Here is a 26,233-nt window from a genome sequence, read left to right as displayed (position 1 = left end):
ATGTCCTGCTGCTGCTGGACCCGAGCTATGTCTGCCACCCAGCCTCTGGTGGTTGATCGCTCACATTTCTGGAACCCTAGGAAAAATGTGTGCTGCGTGGACCTAAAAATAGTTAAAGCCCTAGTTCAGCCTGAACATTTAGCTGTTTTGAGAGTCAGATGGACTTTTATAGGCATCCTGGCAAATATATTCCTGCTTCTGGTTAGAGCCCCCCACCCCAGCCACCTTTTGGTATCAGGACTGTGTAGGTTGTAGTCTTTGTAGTTGGTGATGGCAGATGTCACCTCCCACTGGACGGTTTCTAAGGAAGCCATGTGAATCTTTTGCTATTTAAGGGTAACCACGTGGATCTGGCTGGGTTCTAATCAGTGACTGCATATTCTTAGGGGACTTAACTATATACTGAACATAGTCATTTATCAGCTTTATGAAAAGCACATGGCTTCTGGCCAGTTAAATGGTAGGGACTTGGCTCAGGTTTAGATGAGTGATAAAGTACAATTTATAACTAAGTTCCAAGGTCCGGATTAAACTCAGCTAAAGGAAGGTCATCAATAGTGAGAAAAGTACCCAGAGGACTTCTTCTGGTTTTGTTCAGTTCAAAAAGAATTTCTATTCCTTAGCTTAAATATATACAACTTGTCTCATTTTGCATTGTAGTGTCACTGAGCAAAGCTGGGGCCTTAGAGATGTTATGATTCCTGCTGTTTTCATCTGTCTCATTTGGAGCAGGTTCATGGTGATGTTTCATTCTACTGAAGAATTTTGAAATTATATCGGTGATTTATAGATTTGTTTTAGCTTACTAAGAGCATTCTATACTTTCATTTTGGGGGCAATATCTTGAAGGTACAGGAATGGATCAAACTGATCTCAGGAGCAATAGCCAGCCTGCTTCATGACAGTAAATGTTATTTTGCAGAGAACTGGGCTAAATTTTTCAAATCACCAAAGTCCCCTTTAGTGTCCTTCAAGGTCATCATAATGCTGTTCAGTTATTAAAATAATGAGTTGTAACCTTAAAAAGAATATTAGTTTTGTTCCACTGCCTGAAAAAATTTTAAAAGAAACACTGTCTACATCTTATTAGCCATTAACCATGAAGCATGAGTGTACAAAACAAAAGAAATCTGAATTCCCTATAAGCCTCTAGTGATTAATTATGAGCAATTTAGACTTTCAAGGACATTAGGCTCATTTGTTTTTTAAGAGCGTGAGGTAGAACCAAAGCTGCTGTTTTTCCTGTGTCTGTAGGCAGTCACTCACCAAGTATTTAGTGAGTACCTCTGCTGTGAAGGCACATGCTGGACACTAGAAGTACAGTCTGCTCTCGTACAGATTGGGCCTTTGAGGGAGATGGGCATTCAGCAGAGAGTCGCTGAGTGGTCATTTCTTTCTTTGTGATGGCTGCAGTAATAGAGGAGAAATGCCTGCTAAGGGATACGAGCTGGGCCTTGCTTGGAGGCCAGCAGGCCAGAGTCCACCTAAAGGAGGGGAGCAGAGCCTTGGAGATGCCAGGCAGTTGTATAGGGCCCTGGAGGCCAAGTTTATTACCTTTAAATTTCTGTCATAAGAAGAGCAGAAAACCACTCAACCAAGGGAAAAAAATCAGATCCGCCTCTGTAAGCTGGAACTCTGGTTGCTGCAAGGAATGTGATTGGCAGGAAGCACGAGTGGATGAAGACGTGGGTCAGTCCGGGCCGGAGGGGGCCACTTTAGATGGACAGGTGATGCGGTAGGGAGCAGCAGAGCCCTGGCCTGTGGAACCTGCCAGATGTGGTAGATGATAAGACCTCAGAGATGAGCAGCAGCAAGTTGGGACAGAAGGTTCCCCGTGTCAGATTTAAGCATATAGGCAAGAAGAGAAGGGAATATGAGGCCACCAGGGATCATGCCAAGGATGCTGTTGGATTGTGTAGATATAGCCTTTAAAGGGTGTGGGGAAAATGAGAATTACTGGTTCATGGTAATGAAATAGTTGATCCTAAACTCTGAGACTTTAGAACAGAACAGGAAAAACCAGTAAAGAAATTTGATAAAGTAGGAGACACTGCAGGAGAGGTTGATGCTGTAGAAGCAAAGGAAACGGAGGATTCAATGCAAATGGAGTTAAAGGGGTCAGTTCTGCAGACTGCTGCCCAAAGGCCAAGTAATTCACCAGTGTCTTCTGGCTTCAGTGACAAAGAAGATATTTAAAATTTAGTTTCTGTATAGTGCTCTCTAGAAAGGCTTTCACTTCCTCTCTGGGGAAGAAAAACATCCTCTCAGGAAGTCAGAGGCTCTGTATGTGAGGTGGAAAGAGACCAAGCTGACCATGAGGGCACCACATGCTACCTGTATTCTTGCCTGTCCACCTATTGTGACCATCCTTGCTGCCACCGCTGAAGGTTCAGTGGATTAACCAGGAAAATAGATGAGAGAGAATTGTTCAACGGCCAAGAACTCAACAGAGTTCTTTTGAAGGATAAAATCCAACTTAAATGTGGCTAAGAAGACTCACCTCACACTTCCGTGTAAAGAACTTTTGTAGTTACGTGCTCGTCTGTCTATAACGCTTTTCCCACACTGTCTCTGAGCATTCAGTTTTCACTCAGTGTAGCTGGCCAGTCTGAGAGAAGTCGCCCAGCTGGAGCCAGCCCCAAAGAAGCCACAGTGGTGAGTGGGTATTTTTAAAACTTAAGTAATTTCTCCCAGATGCTCTTAGACAATACCTTCCAAAAGTGGAGAGAAGGAAGCTGCATATTTCTTTAAGACACATCCAGGACTCTAAACATCTAAAACTCTAAATGTCTCTGGACAGCAGAGTATGAGATACAATTCTGTTGAGAGGAAAGTAGTATTTTGGTAGAGGCAGCAACTCTAGATCCAAGACTGCTGATGTCAAAATCCCAGTTTTATTCTTTATTAGGTGTGTGAGCCTGAGTATGATCATTAACTTTCCTATGCCTCAGTTTTCCCTTCTGTAAAATAGGAATACCCAGAGCACTTTGCTTATGGAGCTGACATGAAGAGTAATAAAATAATTCATAGAAAGCCTTAGGCTATCACCAACACATAGTGAGCACCATAGATATTAGGTAATATTATTATTGGCATGTGTACTTGGAATAAAGTCAGAGGAATAGTTTTTGAAACTTTGAGCTCCTTTATGTACTGCAGCAAAATCTCAAGTTTATTAAAATGTACCAGGAGGTACACCTCTTTCTATGCTTTAGGAAGAATGTTTGCTATAATACCAGGAAGAATTCAATTATTTCCTTAAGAAAAAAGTCTATGGTTTTTAGGTGGCCAGCTGGCGGGTTAGTGTGGAGGCAAAGTACACCAGCTCTGTCGGCTAGGAGGCCAAGGCTTCAACTAGCTCTGTGATCTTGGGCAAATTATGTAACATCTCTAAACCTCAGCTGCCTTATATGAACCTTCTGTATAATATGTACTTTGCAGTATTACTGTGAAAAATAAATGAAACCATATACACAGAAGGCTTGGAAAAATCCCTGACACAAGAAATGGGCTGATATTGTTGGGTGAATATATGTTATTTTGGAACTGACATTCTCAAAGTATTGTTAATTTTGACTTTTTATCTTATAAATCTCTGTATAGATAACATCTTCCCACTCTCTGTTTCCTTAATTCCCCAACATACCATCCCTGTTTACTGTAAAATCTGGATTTCTCAGTCCCGCCTTGAGGGCCTTCCTCTGAAAGGAAACCTTCCCTTGTGTCTGTCTGCTGTGGGCCTCACCAGAGTCCTCACCTTGCCAGCACAAGGCCTTGCAGCCTATCTGTCACCTCGTGGGTGCCCCGTCAGCTGCCGCCTTGGGAAGTCTCTGCTTCCTATGGAGCTCGGTGGACTCACCGGGGGAGAAACTGCCTTTGATGGATGTGCTGATTAGTAGATCTTGCTGTCACTTCCAACGCTGTATAATTGTAATCCCATCATTGCTATGAAGTAGCTACATAAAGTCTTATTTCCTACCATATGTAGACAAGACTTATATGAAGATAGAGGTCTTGTGATATCTGAATAATAAGCTTTGGGGTATCAGGGAAATAATACCTTAGGAATAACCCTCTCAGCAAGAAAGTGAGCCCAAGGCAATCTAGTAAGAGACTGCCTGGTGTCCAACCTCACTTCTGCCACTTGCTGCCTTTGCAATTTGGGGCACGACATGACTTCTGTGTGCCTCAGTTTTTCCATTTATAAAATGGAGTAATAATGGTTTAAAGGATTAGACCAGTTACGCAAATCATTTAAAACAGTATCCATTCATTATTTAGGGTTCTTTAGAGGAGGAGATTGACATAAAGTATATATAATTATACAAAGGGATTTTAATAGGTAGGCTTAGAGGATCAGATTCACAAGAGTCACAGTGGCTGTCTTAGGACTCAGAGGCAGAAGAAGCCAAACTGTGTGTTTCCAGTAGCAGTAGGTGGTCAAAGGTCTGGAAGTCCAAATTTGTGTTGCAAGGCTGAAGAAACTGAAGATGAATGTCCAAAGGCACTGGTGAAGACTGGAGCTCTTCCAAACAAAACATGGAACGCTTCCTTATTCTTTTTTTTCATTCCATCCCAACTACAAGCCTACTGGTTGGTGCCACCCGTGTCCATGATGAGCCTTTCCCCTTCAGTTTGCTGGCTGCACGTGCATCACCCACAGATACACCCAGATCTTTACTGCTCTACTAGGTGTTCTTATACAAGTGGAGCTGATATATCAAGAGTAATGATCACAACCTAGCACCGAGGAAACACCCAAATAAATTCAAGAAGAGTGTTCACATGAAGGAAAAGTTTCTGTTTCAGGTTACCTGCCTGGTCACTGATGCCCTGCATTGGGTCTTTCAAGAGCGTGGCTCCCTGGAGAATGGAGCTTGAGCAAGCTCGATGGGCAGAGAAGGAGACAGGAAAGTCAATGTCGCTTTTCACCAGTGCACCTTTCCTACCCACTGGACACACGCAGGCCTAACCTAGAAGAAAGCACTGTGAGCAAGAATAATTCACCCATTTTCAGGACCCGGAGTGTTAATTCATTGGTATTGCAGAGAAGTGGCCTTTAAGTCACTTAACCATCAACTATAGGCATCCTTATGCATCCTGTGAGTGGTGACCGCTGGTTAGAAGCAGAGCAGCCCTTTATTTCTAGATGTCATTAGCATCCACATAAAGGCTGACCTCTCTTTGCTGGGCTTTTGCTGTGTTATTTCAGTAGCTGAACTGAAATAGTGAAACAGCTGGGAACTAGGCTGGCAAACTGGAAGCTCATTGTCTGGGGCTAGACCTGCCCACGAGGCTGCTGACAGTGGTCCAATCACATGGTATAAATCACACTAGTGCTTCAGAAGGGCTGTGATCTCCATGGATATGTGGATGCCTGCTTTTCAGTGGATCCCAGAAAAGCTTTTTTTTTTTTGAGGCATCATCTTGCTATGCAGTTCAGGATGGTCTTGAACTATGTAGCTCCAAAGTGGGCTCAAACTCAGGGCAATCCTCCTCCCTCAGCCTGCCAGTGCTGGGATTACAGGTGTGCGCCACCACCCCCAGCTCAGAAGGCATTCTTGTTCTCACTTACATGCCCTGCAGGAGGCCTGGCTTTGTCTGTTTTGTCCCCTGGATCCTGTGATAGGAGACATTTCCTGCCATACTGAGGAAGTTGGGTTTAAATTCCTACACCATAGTTTAAAATGCTACTGAAATTTGATATCTTTTTGCCCCTAACTCTTCCTATACGTTTAAGGAATGGAAAGAGCATGCTAGTACAGGTATTTATACTTCCAGCAGTTTATACCACGAAAATACCCCGGAGCAGGCAGTGGCTGACCTTTGGGGTATCTAGAGCACCTTACATGAAAGCAGGGATGGATTTCCAGTGCTACCCTGGACTCTTTGCAGACCTGCCTTCTGTGGCAGGAGGTCTTCCTGGAGACTATTTCATTATGTCCAGCCTGCATTTCTTGTATTTCAGAGTTTTATTACTTAGTCCTAACCATACAACTCTGACAATAAAATTGTTTCACTGAAAGTATTATTTCACATAACATTGAAACTGAATTATTTTCAAGTTTTATATCTTCATTGAACAGTTTTATAGGATCATAGAGGCTGTGGAATGTAAGAGACCTCAAAAGTGATCTCATCCAGTTCATTTCTCAAAGCAAGAATCCTCTGACAATATTTTTCAAACAGAGTCATTTAACTTTTTGACATATCAGGGTCATTTAACCTGTTTGACATATCTCTCCTTGTACATCTATGAGCTTGAGGCAGCACATCCTATTCTTTCACAGCTTCTAATGTTATAAAATGCATCTTGTGATTGATTTAAACCTGTGTGATATGTAGGCATTAATATAAAGTATACCAAATATACTAAAATGCATTCCACATAGCCCTAGAAATGTTTAACAGCAATAATAATGCTCTTCCCCAAATGTCAACAGCTCCTGCACCTTTTCCATGCATGACATAAATTAGCATCCTTAATGTCATCGTGTCAGATATGTGAGAATGACCCATCTAAAGGCGTTGTACTAATAAACTGGTTGTTCATGTGTTTATTTTCATATACTGTAATCTGAGGATTTCATACTGAGGCTTCAGAATCGTGAGAAAAGAATTTTTTTTCCCAGTACTGGGAATTGAACTCAGGGCCTTTACACTGAGCTACATGTCCAGCCCTTTTTATTTATTCATTTTATTTTATTTTTTTATTATTTTATTTTTTGGGTTTTTTGTTTTGTTTTGTTTTGTTTTTTTCCCTGGCACCAGGAATCAAACTCAGGACCTTGCGCTTGCCAGGCAGACGCTGTGCCGCTGAGCTAAATCCCCAGCCCCTGTTCATTTTATTTTGAGACAGGGTCTTGCTCAGTTGCCCAGGCTAGGCTCAAATTTGTGATCCTCCTGCCTTAACCTTCCAGAGCACTTGGATTACAGGCCACACCACAAAGAAGTTGAGGATTTTATCTGCACTTGACGTTTACCTACAGAGACATTAGTAGGGATGACCACTAGACTATTATTATTCCTCGATGTGATACCCAGAAAGAGCCAAGTCACTATTCTCCCTGGGGAAAGTGAGGCTCAGAGATAATGAGGAGCTTGCACAAAACACACTAACCAATATTCAGGAAGAGGCAGGATGAGAATTTTTCATTAAACCTACTTGCGTCTCTGTCTGCCTAGAACCTTCTTTCTCTGTCTTGCCTGTGTGAAGTTGGCAGTGCTAAGCTGCAGGGCTGCCTCCTGATCGAAAGTTACCCTGGGAATCCAGAGAAAAAGCTTCATTTAGGCAGCTAGTTAAAGTTGATGTAAAAAGAAAGGAATGAAATAGATCCAGCGTCCTGGCTTTCTCAGTGTTCTCTGATGGCTGTTTCTGCGGAAAACAAAACAAAACAAAACAAAACAAAACAAAACAAAAAGCAGCATGAAGACTGAAAGAGGAAATGGCGGCCACTGACAAAGCATAGGACAATATCTTTGACTTTGTATCTGTAGATGCCCCAGCCTGCTTCTTTCGTATACACAGAGGCCGCATGGCCAGACCCGGTCACAGAGTAGACAGCCTGACTTTGCACTCACCACTGCGTAACTTGGGCAGGATCCTTGCCTGAGAGTGCCTTGGTTTCTTTATCTTTCCTGTGAGACCGCCGTATCTGCCTCACGGGACTCTGGTAAGAATTAAGTGAGTTAATGAGAATCTAAAGCTTAGAGCCATGCTTGGCACCACAGAAAGCACTTCATAAGTGCTGGCTATTATTAATAATTCTTCTTTTCATCATGTGTATTACATTGTTGTGACTGCTTTCTCCTCATTCTCAAGTCCTTACTGTAAAGAAGGCTTGGCCTCCCAATACTCATTGCAGGGAATCATGCACTCGCCTGCAGTGGTCCATTTGCAACAGTCTTTCCACATGTGAACCTTTAGCCACCGTCCTCAAACAGACAAAAGGAGTGTGCAGGAGTGTGACTGCCTCAGTCCCGGGTGCAGCGCCTCAGAAACGCATGCAGAGCAGTCCCGTTTAAAGTGAGGGGCATGTGGGATGTGCAGTTGATTCAAAGGACCACGCTGGGTCCTTTCATTCCGGCACCTTTGAATAAGGAACCCTGTACAGAGGGGATGGTTTGAGCTGCTTCCCGAGGAGTCTGCCTTGATCCTACACAGGCTGGTTTCCTGTCCTCTGGAGGTCAACCTAGGTCTCCCTCCATCACCTTTCACAAGGTCACCCAGGATGAACAGCAAGAAGAGCTCTCCAAGGACAGCCCAGAATTTTGCTTCATCTCTCTTTTCTGTTTGAATTGTTAGATTTTTGCTTTGAGAGGCAGCACATCCTTGCTCAGACTCTTAGAATAAACAGACATACAAGACTTACCTAATCTGCCTCCTCCTTTCAAGTTTGGGTGAAGATGACTTCAAGGTCATACACCATTCACTTATTCATTAAGTAACTGGCTGCTGTGTGCGCTTCAGTGTCCATGTGGTTGTTTGGGCAAGAAAGGATCTAGTCTCACTAATTCTGATCGAATGTTCCTTCCCTGAGCCTGCCTCCCTCCCACAATGGCATGTTGTGGTGTAAGTATGAGATGCCAGTTCTCAGACGTTGCCTTCACACATGAATTCACAAGATGGGAAGTGTAATGTGTGTAAAAGATGGACCGAGAGTCAAGGCTTGTTTTTTATCTTATTTGTTTGTATCTTTCTTTATGACTTTTTCTCAGTCTGAAAAAGAGGAATTAAGGTGGCTTACAGAGGTTAGTACGGCAACTAAAAATGAAATAAAGGAAAAATAAAATAGAAAGAAATATAAAGTAGAAGAAGAAATAAGAAAGCAGGAGGAGCAGGGTCAGTTCACAGACCCTGTGGATGTGGTATCCAGTGCAGTAGCCCCAAGTGGACCACCTACCTGGCTCTGCGAGTCCTGGTTCCTGAGAAAGGAGGCCGGTACAATAGTGTAGGCAGCATTTTGTCAGAGAAATGAACCAAGTCCCTTAGCCAAGCTTTCTGAGATCATTGGAAGCACGCACATTTCCCTCGTAGTGGTTGAGCTCTGCTGTGAATAATGTCTGGAGCAATATTCCTGTCATATATGCAGTGGTCAGCTGGATTTGGCTATCCCAGTAACATTGTAAACTGCAGTTTAATGGCATAACAGTTCATTACAGTCACTTCTAAAAGGGCCAGAATCCCCTGGTATAGGTGTAAACGTTTCTGCTGACCTGAAGTAATCCATAAAGAACCTTTAAAGAAACAAAAGGAAAGAAAGACCAGCTCCACAGCATTCATGATGAACATCCGTGAAGACTGCTGTTTACAAACAGGCCTTTCATAAGAATGTAGCATTTACGAGGTGAGGTGATACTCTCTGGCAAAAATGTGAAGAACAGAAATTCTGCACAGTCAATTTGGGACGAATGTATTTACCTTAGAGGACCCCTGAAAGAGTAACCAGGACTAAAATTTCCTCATTAAAATTGACTTGCCAATTCACTCAAAAACAGAAGCATACAACCTCCATGTGGAGGCATCCAGGGGGAACCTCCGTGGGGAGGATCAGGACTTCCCCACAGACTCACTCTTGGCAAACACCAGCAGAAGACAAATAGCATGAGAAAGGCCTTCTCTCCTACTCCATGGAGTAAGGCAACAAGGACTTTAGCCCGGACAACTTACAAACGAGGTACTATCAACCATCCCCAAACAAGAAAAAAACCAAGATGCTAGTAAGAGTCACTGAATGTCTTAACTGTAAGGAATATGACTTTTGATAATGCCTCCAAGAAAATATGGGTGAAAATATACTTCTAAGCAGTTCAACATAGGTGAAATATCTGCCAAGATTATTAGAATGGTTGGTTGAAGCCATTCCCTTTGACAGCAGGACCAGTATCATCATTAGGTATACTTTGAACATAATCTCAAAATACTGTTTGAGTCTCTGCCTCCTATTCCTTCCAGCTTACACTGCTCCCATCCGTTTATCTTATTTTCATACCTTCCCCTAAAGCAGCAAATAGGTATCCTGCCGGTGCACATGGTAGGTGGCTCTCTTTTTAGAAAACATTCTCAAGCCCTGTATGTGCCCAGCATAAAAGAACGCTCTGGCCCGTGAGAGCCTGTGAAGGCTAAGAAGGGCACGGAAGGGCAAGGTCTAGTCCCAAGCTCTGTGAGGCTTCTGCCTCTCCTATTGTTTATTCAATCTGCCATATTCGTGCAACAAATATTAACAGTGCCAGGCCCTATGTGAAGAGCAATGAACCATAAAGGCTGGAATCAAATAGAAACCTGCAAACACTGCAGGTTTCCAACCTAGACTGCAAAGTTGATAAAATATACTCAAAAAAGTATAAGATATGATGTGATATAGTCCACAAGTATTAATAGGAGGGAAAATGCCACACGATATTTAAGAGGGTGCTGAGTTGGGGTTCTTTTGTTGGTTTGTTTTCCTCTAAATTTCTTCCTCTGGCCAGTTCAGCAGCGTTTATATGCACCTGCCAAGTGCCAGGCCGTGTATGAGAGGCTGAGGGAGAGCGAGAGTCATTAAAGCTCTGGAAAGGTGTCTATTTGAGTGCAGGCACTTGGTCTTGCTTTGACGAATTTTAATATGTCCCTCCAATAGCCCTATGCCCAGGCGGAGAAAAAGTAAACATCTTTCCAGGAAAGGCATCAGCACGGAGTTGCAGCAGCTGGGAATTGGCAGGGTGCCCTCAGAAAGCTGGGGGAGTAATTCATTTTTCCAGCCTCGCCATAGGAGCCGAAGCCCTAGCACATGGCTCTATGTGGTAGCAGAGGCTGATTTGAGTGAGATCAGTATTAATTATTAGCCATTTTTAGTGTCTTTCTTGGAAACTGCAGAGTACTTGGGAAGCCTGGACCTTCTTGAGTTGCAATCAATACTATATACACCTTACATGGAGACCTGAGTGACATGTAATTATAAAACAGTATTGATTCCAGGCAAAGGAGTTGAAAATGTACAAATCCTTCACATTAAAATCAGTTTCATCTTCAAAAGGCTTGATTATTCTTTTCCCCTGAAAAGAGACCAATGGTTGGAGTAAAAAACTTGAAATGTTAGCTAAATTAGGGCAATTTCCTGCCAGGAACCAGATATGTATACATAATTACTGCATTCTCTGTACTGGCACCAATATACTTCAGTTGAATGTTGGAAATATCTCTGTTTGGGGTCTGTAATCCAAAATTATCAGTCGGTTCCTATGATGATGTTTTCTTCTGGTGTTCTCCTACATTATTTTTCTGCAAAACAAATCACTGCTTGTCTGGGACCAACATGCCACTGCTTGTCTTGTTCTTCTCTGTCACACTATCCAGCATAGCCACTAGCCAAGAGTTCTACCCATTCCTTTTTTTTTTTTTTTTGGTTTTTCTCCGGTACCGGGAACCGAACTCACGACCTTGCGCTTGCCAGGCAGGCCCTTTTGCCGCTGAGCTAAATCCCCAGCCCCGAGTTCTATCCATTCTTACAGGCTCCATTGTTATCAGATCCTGCCCATTTTATTTGGCCTGTTTCTAATTTCTCCTTCTGAGTTCTCACTTTATTTTTTTGGGCTGCATCTCCATCCGAGCAGTGATTATGAGCAGGGACTCTCAGCTTGCCTTTCCTACGCTACGGACGGACACCCTGCTATTTCACGCCTAGATCCATGGGAAGGTGTCAAGTGCTTTTCAGCATCCAGTGTTGCCCTCCTCCCCATGGCTGTTGAGGGCAACTACAATGCAAGTCTGACTGTGTCATGCTTGCATGAAGTCCTCTAGTGCCCCCCCCCACCCACTGTCTACAATCTAACAGGGACAAGTAATTGTCAATCTGGAAATGATAGATATTGAGTCGCAAAAGATACTGCTTATCTCTGAAGACTCAGGTTGTTGGGAGACAGCAGATTTGGAGGACTGCTGTGGGGGCCATGGCAGGAAGGCTTTCTCAGGCACTTCTTGGTATTTGAATATCTATTGTTAATTTGCTGGGGCTGTGACAGAGAGCCTTTGTACGAAAGCTCTTTCCCTGGTTGTACAGAGCGGGTCTGTTAGTGTGATACAGTCATGATCCATCTTACTCCAGGCACCTCATGCTTCCTCAGCCATGAAGTGAAGTTTTGTTGACAGTGTCACAAGGGAATGGGCCCCAGTCTGTTCCCTATAGGGATATGACATAAAGGGCTCCGGCCTTTCTCAAAATGGATGTTAAGGACATGCTGCATAAGAAAATATGCTGTATTGTGTGATGGTCCTGCATGTTGCAGGGTGTTCAATTTCACTGGCCCCCATACTAAATGGCAGTCATTTTCTGCAGAGGCTGGAACAACAACAACAACAAATCCTTGTGTACCCATGCATATTCCGAATGTGCCAGGCGTGGAATAATGGGACTCTCCTGCTTGAGAACCATTGGCTTCTATAGCCGTGTGGTATAGTTCTAACTTCTCCTAAAATGTTCTCTTTTGCTGAGAGTATAATGAAGAACCAAATTAATTTGATATCTTTCTGTCAATCCTTTTTCCCTTCATTTGCTGTTATGATTGAGCTTATGTGCTAAGATCACATTGCTGGCTTTGAAATCAAACTCCATCATTTACAGGGAATGACCTTCAACATGGGCATGACCTTGAGCAGTTACATAATCCCCCTGTACTTCTGTTTTCTCATTTTAAAACTGAGAATAAAAGTATTTAGCTCAGCAGACTTCTGTGAACATTAGGTAAGGTGAAGCATGTAAGGTCTGCTGTCAGGGCCAAGGTAACTGTGGAGTGACAATGATGGGGTGCTCGTGATGACCATGATGATTTCTGAGCATAAGTGTCTTATCTGAGTAAGAAGTTGAAGCTGATACAAATGAAAGCTCCAGAAAACAGAGAGGTAGCTTGGTTTATAAAAGAGGGTAGTGGCCTGGGTGGGAGTCAGTAACTTCTGTGGTCCTTCAGCCACTAATTACTATTTGACCTTGAATGTGTCACTTCACTTCTCTGATTCTGTTCTCCATGAAATGTTTGTGTTACATGGTGTTAAATAGGTCAAATGGCGTAAGCACTGAAAAGTAATCTCATAGTTTGATGATATGTAATTGAAAAACCTATTAAGCATTGGTACTTCTTGTCCTTGATTTAAAAACCTCTTCCTGCCACTGGGAGAGCACCTGCAACAGGATCTTTATGATCAGAGTCCACTTATGTGGTAAATGGCAGGGCATTCTGCATGACCCTGAATCTCCCACAAACATCTGCTCCCTGCCCAAGTGCCCCCAAGTTCTGCAGAGAGAAGAACCCTGGGGCATTTAGGCATTTCTTCCTATGAAATCATGTCTACTGTTGGGCAGCCCTCCCTGCTAGTTTCCCAAGACCCCCTACGACCCGTCACCAGCATCATGATTGTCTGCTGTTGTCCCACAGCAACAAAGGAGAGAGAAGGAGCTGCGGAAGCAGCAGGAGAGGGAGCAACGCCGGCACTATGAAGAGCAGATGCGCAGAGAGGAGGAGAGGAGGCGCGCAGAGCATGAGCAGGTATGGCAGGACGGGAGCCCCGCAGAGGTCTTGGTCAGTGCCAGCACTGGGCATCTCTGGGATGTGGGTCACCTCCTTTTAGGATGGCTCAGTTGAGATTTTTATTATTTTTCAAGCAACTGTTCTCACCTATTCAACAAGTCAAAGGCATAGCCTTGGCAATGCCCGTTGATTCAGCCTCGCTTCCTCCCCAGGCCAGAGTCCCCTGACATACCTGGGTCCTCTAACTCCACAGCCGTGGGTTTCTGATTGAAAGGTAGCACTGAAGCATGAAAATGAACCAACACTTCCTCTTCCATTGCTTTGGAAGAGCCTTTCTATTCCTGCAAACTCCGGCCTCTGTGACTGGGAGTCACTGGTACCAGCCCCTCTTTTTTGGAGAATCACATCCTGACAAGTGAAACTGCAGGAGGGTTATGTTGCAAGGACAGGGCATGATGGCATCCCATGATTGTTTTATCCTTGCTGCTCACTTTACAGCATTGTTAATTCGTGGTAGTCCATAAAAGGAGGGACCTGTGATGAGAAACTTTAAAATGTGGCTGGGTTTATTAGAGCCAAGGAATAGCAGTAAAGTGGTGAGCCATCTCAGCTGGCTGTTGCAAGCAGAAGGCTTGTGCCTTTGACTATTTTGAAAGGCTTTTTGGCTTTGGTGTGGCGTACTCTCTCTGTTTTATCAGGAGGTGCCGGGGTATTTTTCCCCTCCTTCCTTCTACACTTTATTTGGGAGCTCTTCTCACCTTTGAAATTACTGGTTCTTTTTCTCTCTCTTTCTCTCTTTCTGTTCTTCCGAATTCTCTGCTGCCCACCTCTCCAGGAATACATCAGGCGACAGTTAGAGGAGGAGCAAAGACAGTTAGAGATCTTGCAGCAGCAGCTACTGCATGAACAAGCTCTACTTCTGGTAATGGGAAAGCCATGAGCTCGCTGACCTGCTCTGTGCTCAACTTGTGTGTGTCTGTGTGTCATGCTCCTAAGATGCTACTTAAAAGAGGGGTTCTGCAAGAGTTGTCAACCTCACAATCTCATAGAAATTTAGTACATTTCCTAATGCATTTTGCCAAGTCCTAATACACTTAATACAATTGCTATGCATTCTTTATTAACTCCATCTATTTGGGAGACTTTAACATGAATCCAGCCTTCTTATAAGTTCAGACTGCTATTGAGACCCACTGTGTTTATTGCACAGTAATTTCTGAGGCCATTTGCAACATGCTGGAATACAATCACAGCAGAACGCACCTCTTCCACAAAAACCCACTCAGCTCTGCAGTCATATTTCATTTGCAGGCTATTAGTTTTACTCTTATGATGGGAACATTTTGTGTTCCCTGCTCATGCAGCGTCCACTTGAAGTACTTTTTATTATTATTGTACTGCTCTCCAAATGGGCTTCTTGGTGTATTTTTTTTTTTAACAGAACTTTTTATTCAGTGGCATTTTGCTATCTTTTAGTGCATACATAACCTTGCTAATGGTTTTTATCTGTCCAAGTTTTATTAAACAAAAGATGATTTAGGTACCATCTCTGGCAGTTTATTTTGTTTTGTATTTAATTATGCATGTTTGAATGATTTAATTACTAAATTAGGAAGTGAATGACTTCTTATAGGGGTTGTGTGCCAACCATCCAAATATCCTCATTATTGCCACTTTCTCAGTTGCAATTCATCAGGGACAAGTCACTCTGCAAGTGATGTTGTTCTGTAAGCAATAATGTTTTCATTAAATGACATGTTCTTGCATGGATATTAATACAAGACGGGAGCTTATTTCTGTGCACACTCTGACATTCTCCGGTAGATCTGTCTGAATGTAAGGTCATTTGTTCCTTAGCCTTATTTTACTTTCATTGCATGCTTCACTCCTACTGCCCAGCAGTTCCCTTGTGGTAATTTGGCCCTTTCTTGGCTCTTCTTTCCTGATCTGGGCAGGAATATAAGCGCAAGCAGTTGGAAGAACAAAGACAAGCCGAAAGGCTGCAGAGACAGCTAAAGCAAGAGAGAGACTACTTGGTTTCCCTTCAGCATCAGCGGCAAGAGCAGAGGCCCCTGGAGAAGAAGCCACTGTACCATTACAAAGAGGGAATGAGTCCTAGTGAGAAACCAGCATGGGCCAAGGAGGTAAGTGCATGAGAGTGGCCACGCTGCATTGGCCAGGCTGTCAACCATCGTGAGCTCAGCCACAAGCGGAGAGTTTAACCTACACTGTATACTTGGCTGAGGTTCATCAAAAGATATAGTTTGCCTTTTGAAAAACCATGACATCATTTCTGTAGACAAATGACAAGCCATCTGTATTCCACTTGTGGTCTCTGTGTGTGTGTGTGTGTGTGTGTGTGTGTGTATCTTTGCAGATATAGTGGATTTTTGTAGGGAAGCACAGAAAGTAGAAAAATCCTTTTCCTCATTTGAGTACAGAGATACTAATGACTCTTCCTCAGAAGTATGTGATGTGGGATTTGGAAGATGCTAGGCAGAATCATTTCCTGTCTGTCTAGACCCTGTTGCTGGTCACAAGCATCTTTGCTAACTGCCTTGCTTACCATGGTACCCACAAGTGAACATGGACCTGAGACATGTGGCTGTGATGCACACTTTCAAGACCAGAGGTCACTTGCATTGTGTAAATATTTCCCAAGTGATGATCCTTCGCTGGCTCAACTGCCAGGCTAAGGAAAGGTTTTCAGGAACTTCACTCTGTGATGAACTGATTTAAAAATCTAACTAAAAACTATTTGAGAGAGCGGAAAAGAAACGATTACTAAATAGATAAAACAAACAAACAAAACTGTAATTCCAGCCCAGATCAATCACACTTTCAAGAGTCACTGTGTCAGGATGTATGTTACATCCTTTTTTCTTTTATGTCATTTTTGTGCCATCTAGTGATTCCCTTTATTTTCTTGTGACCGTAGCTAGTCATTTAGAAGAATGTTTGGGGTTATTTCATATTTTTATCTAGCTTCATTAGGTAATTGTAGATGGAGCTTCTTTGAAGTTATCTAGACTATCATACCACCAAAACCAGATTTCTTACAAAAGATCCTATTTTTATAATTTTTAAAATTTTTCTGTCCTATTTTACTTATATACAGAAAATGCTTGAAATGATGTTGTCTTATTGCTAATCATAGTGGTTAATAGGAAGTAGAAATTTGAAAATTGATATTCTCCTTAAAGTTTTTCTTACATCTTTATATGTTATTTAAACTCTTTGTAACAATCCTACCCTATTGTAATGAAAAAAACCTTTTACTTTTAAATATTAAAAATACTAAATCTGGAAAGAAAATTACTTTAATTTCAGGCAAGGAACATTTTTGATCACTTTCTCTTACAGTCTATAAACATGATTCATACTTAGCCCTGTAACAGCTGCCTTTTTCTCTTAATCAGTAATTCAATTTTGTGATCCTCCTCCCAGGTGCGGCAATGACCCCTTAATAGTTCCCCTGCTCTTCCAACTAAGCAGAATCGTTATGCTGTGGTACATCATCTTCCTCTATGGATAAGCCATTTGTTAGCCAGGCCAAGTAAAAACCCTCAGCTAAGCCAGATGCGCAGCTCTTCACCGTGGCAAGTATTTGAAAGACGAGAAACTGGCCACTACAAAGCTAGGACTAGTAGCACATACAGGAATGAGTGTTCCAGATCAGAACTCTGTTTGAGCATCACTTACTGAAGAAACAGGGACCAGCTTGACCTATTAGGCTTTATTTAGAAGAACTAAGCCCCAGCAAACCTCAAGGACCATAATGAGATGACCAAAATACTCTTGCTCTCAAAGATGTAACCCAACTCCAGAGTTAGGATCTAAGGGCATGTGAGTATCCTCTCCTAGCAGGTACAAATGACAAGCCCCTACATGTCCACGAGGATAATTAAAGAGGGCCTGAGAGATAAACCTCAGGGCAGGAGGGACATGAATTCACTGGATGTGTGACTCCCTGGTCTTCAGCATTCCCAGCTCCAAGCGTGAGTTTAGAAAAGGGACACCAGTAGGTCCTGTCTAAGAGGACTATGGGTCCTTGCAAAACATTCCCGAATTCCTTTTCTCCCCCAGGCAGCTCACTCATGCACAGATTTACTAAAAAAGGAGGGAGAGCATAGAGCATTTTCCGCTTCCTTTCCTCAGCCTGTACCTAGCCGACATTCTGTGGGGATTTTATATTAAGTCCTCTCCTCCTGGATGGGGTAACATAATCTAGCTTTCAACTAACGATCAATCTATTCATGCAACAGTCCCCAAATCTAAGACTTCAGGACCCTATTTTAGAAGAGAGAAAATATTTAGGTGGTAGGAGTGACAGAGCTAAATTTGGGATTGGAGCAACCTTTACAAAGAAGAGTGAGTACTTGTCTGCCTTGGTTTGAGTCACTGATTTCTTTAACATCCACTTCTTAAACTGGGAAGAAAAATGTGTGTGAGGAGCTCTATCTTCTTGACCTTTTCATGCTTATCAGCAATGTACACACTTTTCTTCTGAAGCATTATTTACAGATCTCTTTTCTTGTATAATGTAGGTGGGGTTCAAAGTAATGAAATGGTAACACATGTTTCAGGACTTTAGATATGAACAGAATTTATAGCTTACCAATGTCTTAACTATCAACTGATAAGAAAACCTGAATCAGCTCTCTGGAGGTAGAATAAAAGGGGTACCATTTTCTTTTTCAAATGCCTAAACTTCTGGGCATTTGAAATAAATTTGAAAACATCCTTCCCAGGGAAGAGTGGATAACTGTGCCCATGCCACTGTCTTCTGTGACATAGGGTCTTGTCATTTTGGGCCCATGCACCGAGGAAGATACCACCCAGCCTTCTTCTACCATTCTGTAATCTGCTCCAGTATCTGTTTTATCTGTTTCTTGTCAACTTATTCTTTTCCATCTTTCAATATTGTTTCATCTACTTTTCTTCCTCATTCTAAATCAGTCATTTTTCATTAGCAATATCCTGTTGTAATGTTTAGCTCTCTGTGTTTTTGTTTCTTCATTTTGTAAAACGGAAGTGACTCCTGTCTTTCTCATTACTTTTCTGATTAATTAGTTGGGTGCAATAAGAACAAATGAAAAAGCTTGATCATGTATAAATCTTGCTGTGCTCTTCCCACCCACTTTTTCCTGAATATTCTATCTGTCCTGAATGGAGTATTGGCATTCATTTTCAAATTTTAGCCAGAAAGGAACATTAATTTCTGCCTTTAATGAATGAAGGGGGTAATATTCCCTATTTTCAAATTCTCTACCATTTCTGGATTGGGATGGAAGTCATATTTGTTCTGTGAAAGCATCCGTATGATATTGTGTTGAACATAAACTGAATGAGAATGTCTGTTTTCTCACTTTTGGATGATAGAGGTTTCTTTTTCTTTCTCTTGTACCTTAAAAGAGCATGTAATTTTCCTGGCCTGGGAGCAATTCTGTGCACCCCTCCTAGTCACCTCTCCTAGTCACCCCCTATACCTAAAAAACGTTTTTGCACCAACATATAGGAGTAATACTGCATGAAATTGTATTATAATATTTAACACTCTATCATGTATTCTCTTTGAGATGCATAACAGTCATCTGGCCTTAGTTTTATTTGGTAAACAATAATCTGATCAGGGCCAAGATCTTTATTTCCCATCAACCTATTGGATTTTGAAATTCTTGTATGTAAAAACCTTGCCACGTGGATTTCACTGTTCAACACTGATTTTTTTACTTTTTATACAAGTTGCTTTATATTAATGTCCCAAGTTACCATTTAGGGAATTCACAGTTCTACTCCTGCTGGTCCTCAATTTCTGCTTATGTTTCCTAAGATTTAATATTTTAAAAAACCTAGAAGGAACGAGAAAGGTCCATTTCCTGACATGTGACCAAGACAAGTCTCCTGGCCTTCCAAGAGAGGCAGTATCCTGCTTTCTGCTTCACAGGAGGGTCCTAGACAATAATGTATGTGCACATGCCTTTTAAACAGTAGGCACTGTACAAATCAAATAAAATGTATTACTCAACATACATGTCTTTTGATCCCCCAACCATTGCCACCCACAAATAATAAGCGTTTTTTCTCTGTTGTTTCTGGTTTGAATTTCACATGACCAGTTCATGTTCATCTTCACCTTTTCCCTCACCTCATCCCACTGATGAGCACTTATTTCTCATCTCAGTGTGCTAATGGTTTGCCCCATTTATTTTAAGTTATATATTTCATTCACATTGGTTCTATACTTTTTTGCTAGAATACTTCTTGGATATAGTTCTTAGAAAAGATTCTAGTCTCTTATCTTTGGACAAGATTGCATTTTCGGCATTCTACATGGGTCTCCCCAAGCCTCAAAGGTGCCCAAGGGAAGGGGCAACCCACTACTGAGTAACAGTCCCCCTGTGTGGTATTACCAAAAATCCATATGACTCATCCCTTTATGTGCCAATGAATGCAAGGTCAAAATATCTAATGAGCACTTAAAAAGTTACTTATTGATTTCTTGCTTTTGCTCCATCATTGCCAGAAAAAATGCAAGAAAAAATGAGCTGTCTTGTTCAGTTACAGAAAAAAAACGGAATTCCATACCATTATGTTTAATCATGTAATTCAGCAAGATAAGGCCTTCTACGGCCTGCGTAGATCCAAGAACCCAGTATCATATAACATATTATTAAAACACACCTTTATGACATACTAAGAATACTTTTACGGTCAACTTTCTTGAAATCAGTTCTATAATTTTATTCTGAAGTTCTCATGGATATTCATTATTGTGAAGTAAGCTATTATACTTACAAATCATTTTCAATGTACAAATCAGCTTGGCATGACATTGACGCAATGTTTTCTCTATATGCTTATTTTTTTATTTATTTTGAAATTTGTTGTGACTCTTATAATCATCAAATTTACTTTTAGAGCTGCCATATTTGTGTAGCCAAGGGACATCTTATAGGCCTTAGGTAGCATCTTTTTTTTTTTTACACATTTATGTCTGGTTTATTTGACTTACGAGTATTGTCTCAAGTTGCATCCATTTACCTATAAAAGTCTCCAGTTCATCCTTCCTTTTTTATTTTAAAGAGAAAAGAAAAAAAAAATAACAAAACACAGACATAAACAAACAAAATGAGAAAAACAATAAAAACCATACAGAATTTCAAAACAAAGTGATAGGATATTAACAATGGTTGTTGTATTACATATTGTTATCTTCAATGTGGTTACTCTGATAATCAGATATAGGCATATAAGATTGATCAAATAGTTAAACATTAACTGTTTCTTTCAATAAACCAATAGAACTTAGTAGTATAATTACCTTAGCTATCTTGTGTATATATATATACTTTTTTCCCTTCCTTCTTTCTTTCTTTTCTCTTTTCCCTCATCCCAGTTTTTCTTTCCTTTCGAGCAGTTTGTTTCCCTTTCACAATATCTATTGTACCTTTCAGATTTTATTTACTCTTTCAGTTTCTTACACAAGGGAGACAATATATCTTAGACTATTTATTTATTTCTCCCTGAAATGTTATAGTAAGAGTATAGCATTTTTGCAATGGTGATTGAAACCAAAGTTATTTTAGTTTGCATATTAAAACAATTCTTTCAGTAAGTAGAAAACTTGCTTCGGTGATGAAATTGATCAATCTCTGTTAACCCTTTGCTCTACTAACCCTGTCAGTTAGAAGCAGATCGCTTGTGGTTATGTTTTGGCACCTAGGTATGCTGTGCCTGATGTTACTAGAACACTTTTCAGGTGGTGCTCTTGATATTTTACATCTTAGCAGCAGAAAATTTGAACAAGTGCTCTGCTAACGAGCCTTTTGTGAGTATCCTGAGGTACATAGAGGCATTTATTGATTGGGCTCTGTTTTTAATGATATATGTACTTATTCTGCAGGGCAAGGGCCACTTTCTTTTTTGTCCCATGCATATGTTCATCTCCCTTTCCATGAGTAGACATATATTGTCATAAATCAGGGGGCAGGTGCCTGGTATCAAAGTGTGCAGAATGGCCCAGTTCCAGATCCACTATCCAGCTTTGCCACAGTGAAGCACCATTTCCAACATTTGATTTTTTGTTCCAATACTGGAGGTGATCTATGGTGAGAAGCAGCTGGGCACATTACCTTCTAAAGCAACACCCTACTTTCTGCCCTGTTCACTTCAGGGTAATTTCTGCCTGAGATGAGATGTGGCTGGGGATGTAGCTCAGTGGTGGAGTACTTGCCTAGCAAGCACTTAAAGCCCTGGGTTCAATCCTGAGCCCTGGAAAAAAATTCAAAATTGCAAAACAGTGTTTCAAAGAGATATAAAATATGTAGCCAAGTTGCCTCATTCTTTACAACCTTCTCATAGATTTTCAAATTTCTTTGGACAAACTCCAGCCCAGGAAATTAATGCACATTGGACCCATCCTGAATAATATATGAAGTGTAACAATTAGTTATTTTTACATGCTAGCATCTGTAGACTGAAACATACTAATGGCAGAATTTAGTGTGCAAGCTGATAGAACGCACAGGAAATTTTTCTAGGAGTATGTTAGTAACATCTGTACACAACTGTTTAAGCCCACCCATTGCCTGTGAAAATCATGACCTCACTCTCCGCCTTCTTCCCTTCTAATGACAACTTCAGGGTCTCATGTGACCTGTGGTTCAAATACTGTCAAGGATGCTTGCTTTACTGGGATGTTGTTGTCAGTTGCCAAAAGAATTATCTTCAAAATGATTACTTTGCTCAAGATAAAGTCTTTTCTGCTGTTGGTTTTTAGTGTGCTGTCTCTTAATATATATTTAAAACTGAGTATATTTTACAATTAATAATACTAATAATAGTAATTCGAAGTATTCTTCATTCTCTGAATATATTCGGTTCCTGAATTTAGGATAATACATGGCTAGATTGCAGATAGCCAAGTGTTTATCTGAAGTGTGTCTGAATCTCTTAGGTTCCTGAGCTCAGACATCAGTGGTTGAAATAGTAGGAGTTCAGAGAGTTTTATATATATATATATATATATATAATTTACCTATTAACAGTATTCCCTGGAATAATAAAATGGCTAATATCCAACCAGTTCCAATTGTCTAGAAATACCTTTTTTTGTTGTTTTAAGAAGCTGATATTTGGAAGCCAGTATACTGCATGCCTTGGTCTCAGTTTATGTGTTGCTGTCTTCACAGGACATTTTCTTTGTGGTTTTATGCGAAGGACAGCTTCTGTTCTTTTCCTCAATGCAATAGTTGGATAATTATGGCCAATGTAATACTTTGCACATATGAAACAAAATATATGCTCTGCTCTATGGTCCTGGCTTTTTGCAACTTATTTGGTGTGTGATGGGCTTCTGGGGCATGGAATTTCAAATCCAAAGTCATTTGGATGCCAGTTGTACGCACCTTGCACAGCCATGGCGGGGAAAGAGATATCGAAGTTATCCCTCAGTAGAGGCAGGAGTGATGTCTCCTATTTTGTGGCATGTCTTCATCATGCCTCAAATATTAAATATTTGAGGTTAATATGACAGCTTTTTTAAAAAAAGAAGACTTATTCTGAATAGGGCACTGAGTCTGCCTCCAGAAAAATTCAAAATGGGTAGAGAGTGTGGAAAAGAATAGCACTTTTGAATCTTTATTTCAAATCAGGTATTAAAATTAGAATATACAGACAGACCTGAAAATTGGATCAGCTGAGGAGAATTAGAGCTCACTCATCAAGGTAGGAAGGAAGGTAGCGGTGCCCTGCCAAGTTTAGAAAGTGTGACAGTCAAATTGACCCTAAAGAACAATAAGGCAGGACCTGTAGGAAAAGTCTAAGATCTCCAGAAGCTGTCTACAACCTTGCATCATGTCTTGTAGTATACATCTTGCTGATCTAAGTTTCTCTTTAAACTTGTCTTCAGCAACAGTCTATTGTAAATAGTTACCAAGGGCAACTTTTACCTGCTTTAAAAGGGCACCCCTTGTACTGTGACCCATCCCTTTGAGGTTCTTGGGCTCAGTGACCTACTTTGAGCTAAGAAAGACCCTAGAAGACAGAGAAGGACAAGAAAATGAAATGGCCAAGAGGAGAGAGGGTGGGAGGTGGAGAGAAGAGAAGGGAAGGGGAAACAAAAAGGAACTCGACATGTGCAGAGACAGGGAGGAGAAGGAGGAGATCAAGCAGTGGAGCCCAAGCTGGGAATGGAAAGAATGAGGAGGAGCAATGTATTTTAGGGAGCAGGAGCGACAACTGAAAAGAAAGAGCCCTAAAGAGAGAAAAAGAAAATGATACAGGAAGTTTGTGTAAGGCAGGCCATGCTCATTATGCAGGCAGCCTGGAACTCCTACTTGCCTATCAGCAGTCATGTGAGGAAGTAGCGTGTTTGTGCTCTTAGTATCACTGTCTTGTCTGCCCTCCCTGGGTTTCTTCCCCTTCCTGTCCCATGAGTCAACCCAATGCACGTTGCTATTTTCCCCCAAGCAATCCAAATGCCTACTGCACTTCCCTTTGATTATCTAGGGTGCAAACTGTCCCTGCCTCACCCCATGGCTTTGTGACCAGTCAGCAAGATATCTCGGTCAGTGCAAGATAGACTCTTAGAAAGCCCTGACTTCTCAGCCAACTGAATTAAGATAACAGCTAATAGAAAGGCAGTGGGTCATATGTTTTGCACTTTTGTTGTTGTTGCTAGTAGTGTTTGCTCTAATTTAAAAAAAAATTGAGAGAGCAAGCTTTTCACAAATTATTGATGCACAGCAAAACTGTGGAGTTTTGGCTCTAAGAGCTAATCGGAGGAACACAAAAATGGCTATGCAGGTGACTACGATAATCCTTCCTGGGAAATGAATTGACTTCTACCTACTGAGGTTCTCTCCTTCTTTGATTTGTAGGTAGAAGAACGGTCAAGGCTCAACCGGCAGAGTTCACCTGCCATGCCTCACAAGGTTGCCAACAGGATTTCTGACCCCAACTTACCCCCAAGGTCGGAGTCCTTCAGCATCAGTGGGGTTCAGCCTGCTCGAACACCCCCTATGCTGAGAACTGTTGATCCCCAGGTACAATCTCTATTTTATTTCCCTGGAGATGCAGGTACACAGTAAAACTTATTAAAAGCCTAGAGAATTGTAGCGTGGATTAGAGCATGAGGTAAACTAGAGGTGATATAGAACTTATAATCATATACAAGGTGCCGCTGAATTTGAAGGGTAGAAGAACAGATGAAAAAGGAACTACACCACACTTAACTTTGATTCAATTATAGAGTCACTTCTTGATGAATTGACCTCTCTCAAGGTGAGGACAAGCAAACACAATAATTTGGCAATTATTAATAATTACAAAAGTAAAATTCACACAGAACAGAGACAATGAACCTCTTAGAGTTTTTACTGATACATACAGCCTGCTGAAGCACACATACCATAGATTTTCCACCCTGATACAGACCTTTGCAGTATGAAGTACATATCCATAGCATTGTATGCCTTAGGACTTTGGCTGGAGCCTGAAACTGGAAAAACATTTGATGGACTTGGTAAAATAAAACTGCATCTTCAGAGCCAGTGGGCCTCCAAGTGTAGTCACTGGACATCAGGATCAGCATTACCCATAGACTTGATAGAAATGCAGATTCTCAGGCCTACCACCTACCAGCGACGTGGGGAGGGGCCTGGCAGTCTGAGGTTAATAGTCCTCCTGGGTGATTCTGCTGCACGTCAGAGTCTGAGAATCACTGTTGTAAGCTACTTGGTAAGGAAAAGAGAGGACTTCGCTTTTAGGAAAGGGGAAGTTTCTGGAAGTTCTATAGGACTTTTAAATTATACCATTGCATAGCCCCAAAATGAAATACATTGTGAAATAGAGTATGGAAATCTATAGAACAATTAAGGTGATACAGGGTTTTTTTGTTTTTTTTTTTTTCACCCAAATGTCTTAAATTTATTCCTGGCATCCACCTTCAATAAAACTTCTACATTATATTTTGAGGTCACTTTTGAAATCTATAATGCTCTTTGTGCTGGAATTTTAAAAAGTAGTGATGAAATCAAGTATTCTTTATGTCTTAAGTTTGCTTTCAACAGATGAGATCCAAGATTGTCTAGCATCAGCCACCTTAACGTATCTTCCCTTTGTTGTTATGTATATTCTTTCATGCCTACATTTTAAAGAGACACATTTTTACACAAACTTCTCTTTTGACACACAAATATCCTTTTTTTAAAACCCTTAACTTTGACTTTATGGTGTACTTTTGCCCTGTAAATTGTAGTGCTGGGGAAAACCGACTTTCTGAAAGTGACAAAGGAATGAAAATGTAGGTATCTAGTGCCAGCTGATTAGTTGAACATTCTTCGGGCACTTCAGTTTTTGTTTTTAGACTCTTTTAAAAGTAGGTTGTGCTTCATACTATATACTTTAATGTGCTTTGTTTTAATAATATACTTACTATATTTAACATTATCTAATTTTAATATAAATTTGACTGCTTCTTTTCTAGCTAAGGTCTAACATTCAGTAGAACTAGACTTTGAGGATTTCCTCTGAGTTGTTATTAATAACGTTCCAATTGAAATCTCAGACTCAAGAGAGTTTGATGGGTCCTTGTATAAAGCAGATACTAAATTAATGTTTGTTGAACTAGCAGTTCAATTTAAAAATCTCTCTAGATTTTTCCCAGCCAAGATATACTGAACACCTTCATGGGCCAGGCATAAATCTAGGCATGGGGACACAATGATGA

At 41.1% G+C, this 26,233-nt stretch overlaps 1 protein-coding gene across 4 annotated transcripts in view; it reads left to right on the top strand.

The window, feature by feature from the left end:
* Tnik (TRAF2 and NCK interacting kinase) overlaps window positions 1-26,233 on the top strand; it is a 376,373-nt gene that overhangs the window by 289,189 nt on the left and 60,951 nt on the right. For 2 of the 4 annotated variants that reach the window (XM_005382987.2, XM_005382988.2), the window contains exons 13-16: window positions 13,408-13,518; window positions 14,336-14,422; window positions 15,456-15,644; window positions 24,384-24,548. In XM_005382987.2, coding sequence (XP_005383044.1) covers window positions 13,408-13,518; window positions 14,336-14,422; window positions 15,456-15,644; window positions 24,384-24,548 — 552 coding nt within the window. The remainder of the gene's footprint in view (window positions 1-13,407; window positions 13,519-14,335; window positions 14,423-15,455; window positions 15,645-24,383; window positions 24,549-26,233) is intronic. The other 2 variants (XM_005382990.2, XM_005382989.2) reach the window with 1 other exon arrangement.

This window comes from Chinchilla lanigera, unplaced genomic scaffold, assembly GCF_000276665.1.
Source record: "Chinchilla lanigera isolate Chin_1 unplaced genomic scaffold, ChiLan1.0 scaffold00019, whole genome shotgun sequence".
Classification (NCBI taxonomy): domain Eukaryota; kingdom Metazoa; phylum Chordata; class Mammalia; order Rodentia; family Chinchillidae; genus Chinchilla; species Chinchilla lanigera.
This window is presented reverse-complemented; position numbering and strand designations above follow the sequence as displayed.